Raw genomic sequence first — 975 nt, forward strand, 5'->3', positions numbered from 1 at the left:
TTTTTTTTTTTACCTGCATATGGACTGCTTGCAAATCTAATTATTGCTAATATGTCCATAAAACACGCAGCTTATTCAATTGATGTCTGAAGCTAAACAGTTTTAAGCTTTTACAAATCTGCAGCTATTTTTTTCTCATTGATTGGATATGCAATAGCTGAGTTAAGTAACTAGGAAAAGTATGAAAAGAGTAATTAGTACAGTAAGTTACTCCTTAATTAACTTTTGGATAACTATAATGTGATATCCAACTGCTTTGTTTAAGCATTTGCCCAACACTTTATCCGTTTAAGTAAAATAAAAACATTAATAACACATAAAAACAATTATGCAGGACACGAGTCAAGGGAGAATTTACCATTTCCAGAGATGTGATTGTCTCCATCACGCAGACCAGCATTAAGTTGAAGGTAAAGCCCCGCGTACTGCAAAATCCTCATAATTAGACTGAAGGCTACCATTGCTGCAGCCGCTGCTTCAAGCAGATGAGTTAAACTGTTACATTAGGAAGAGAGAGCGCGTTCAGCAGCTGATCTCATCACCGTGACACTTTGTGGCTGAAACGCACACAGCTGGACCTGGAGGAAAACACAGGGTTGCTGCTCCCGCCTGAACAGGACTAGGTGCTGCGGTTAGGTGACGGAGGGAGAAACCGGTGGTGCTGCGGCTCTACTTAATTAAGCGGAGGGATACAAGTGCGACTGTTTAATTTCAGCAATCAAGCAACGCTTTGGTTACATGGAAAAAAATGTAGCTTACAGCCAATAAAATTCAATTTTGCATGTGTCCACCTTGCATCTCAATATCAATCATCGTATCATAAATACATCACAGTCAGACTGTCCTATTACAAGCATCTAATGTTCATCCCCAGTCAACCTTTATACATTAGTCTCCTTACAGCAGTGAATTTGATATATTTTACAGGGATTTCATTTGATGAGTCAACAAGAAGTCAAGTTTCATTTTTTCACA

General features: G+C 38.7%; 1 protein-coding gene across 1 annotated transcript in view; it reads right to left on the reverse strand.

Moving 5' to 3' along the window:
• The window catches only part of LOC107088466 (V-set and transmembrane domain-containing protein 2-like protein), a 22,176-nt gene extending 21,580 nt beyond the window's left edge, over positions 1-596 (reverse strand). The window contains exon 1 of the mRNA XM_015380648.1: positions 359-596. Coding sequence (XP_015236134.1) covers positions 359-461 — 103 coding nt within the window. The 5' untranslated portion in view covers positions 462-596. The remainder of the gene's footprint in view (positions 1-358) is intronic.
• Between the last annotated feature and the right edge of the window lie 379 nt (positions 597-975).

The sequence above is a fragment of the Cyprinodon variegatus genome, unplaced genomic scaffold, assembly GCF_000732505.1.
Source record: "Cyprinodon variegatus isolate N-32 unplaced genomic scaffold, C_variegatus-1.0 Scaffold219, whole genome shotgun sequence".
Lineage (NCBI taxonomy): Eukaryota > Metazoa > Chordata > Actinopteri > Cyprinodontiformes > Cyprinodontidae > Cyprinodon > Cyprinodon variegatus.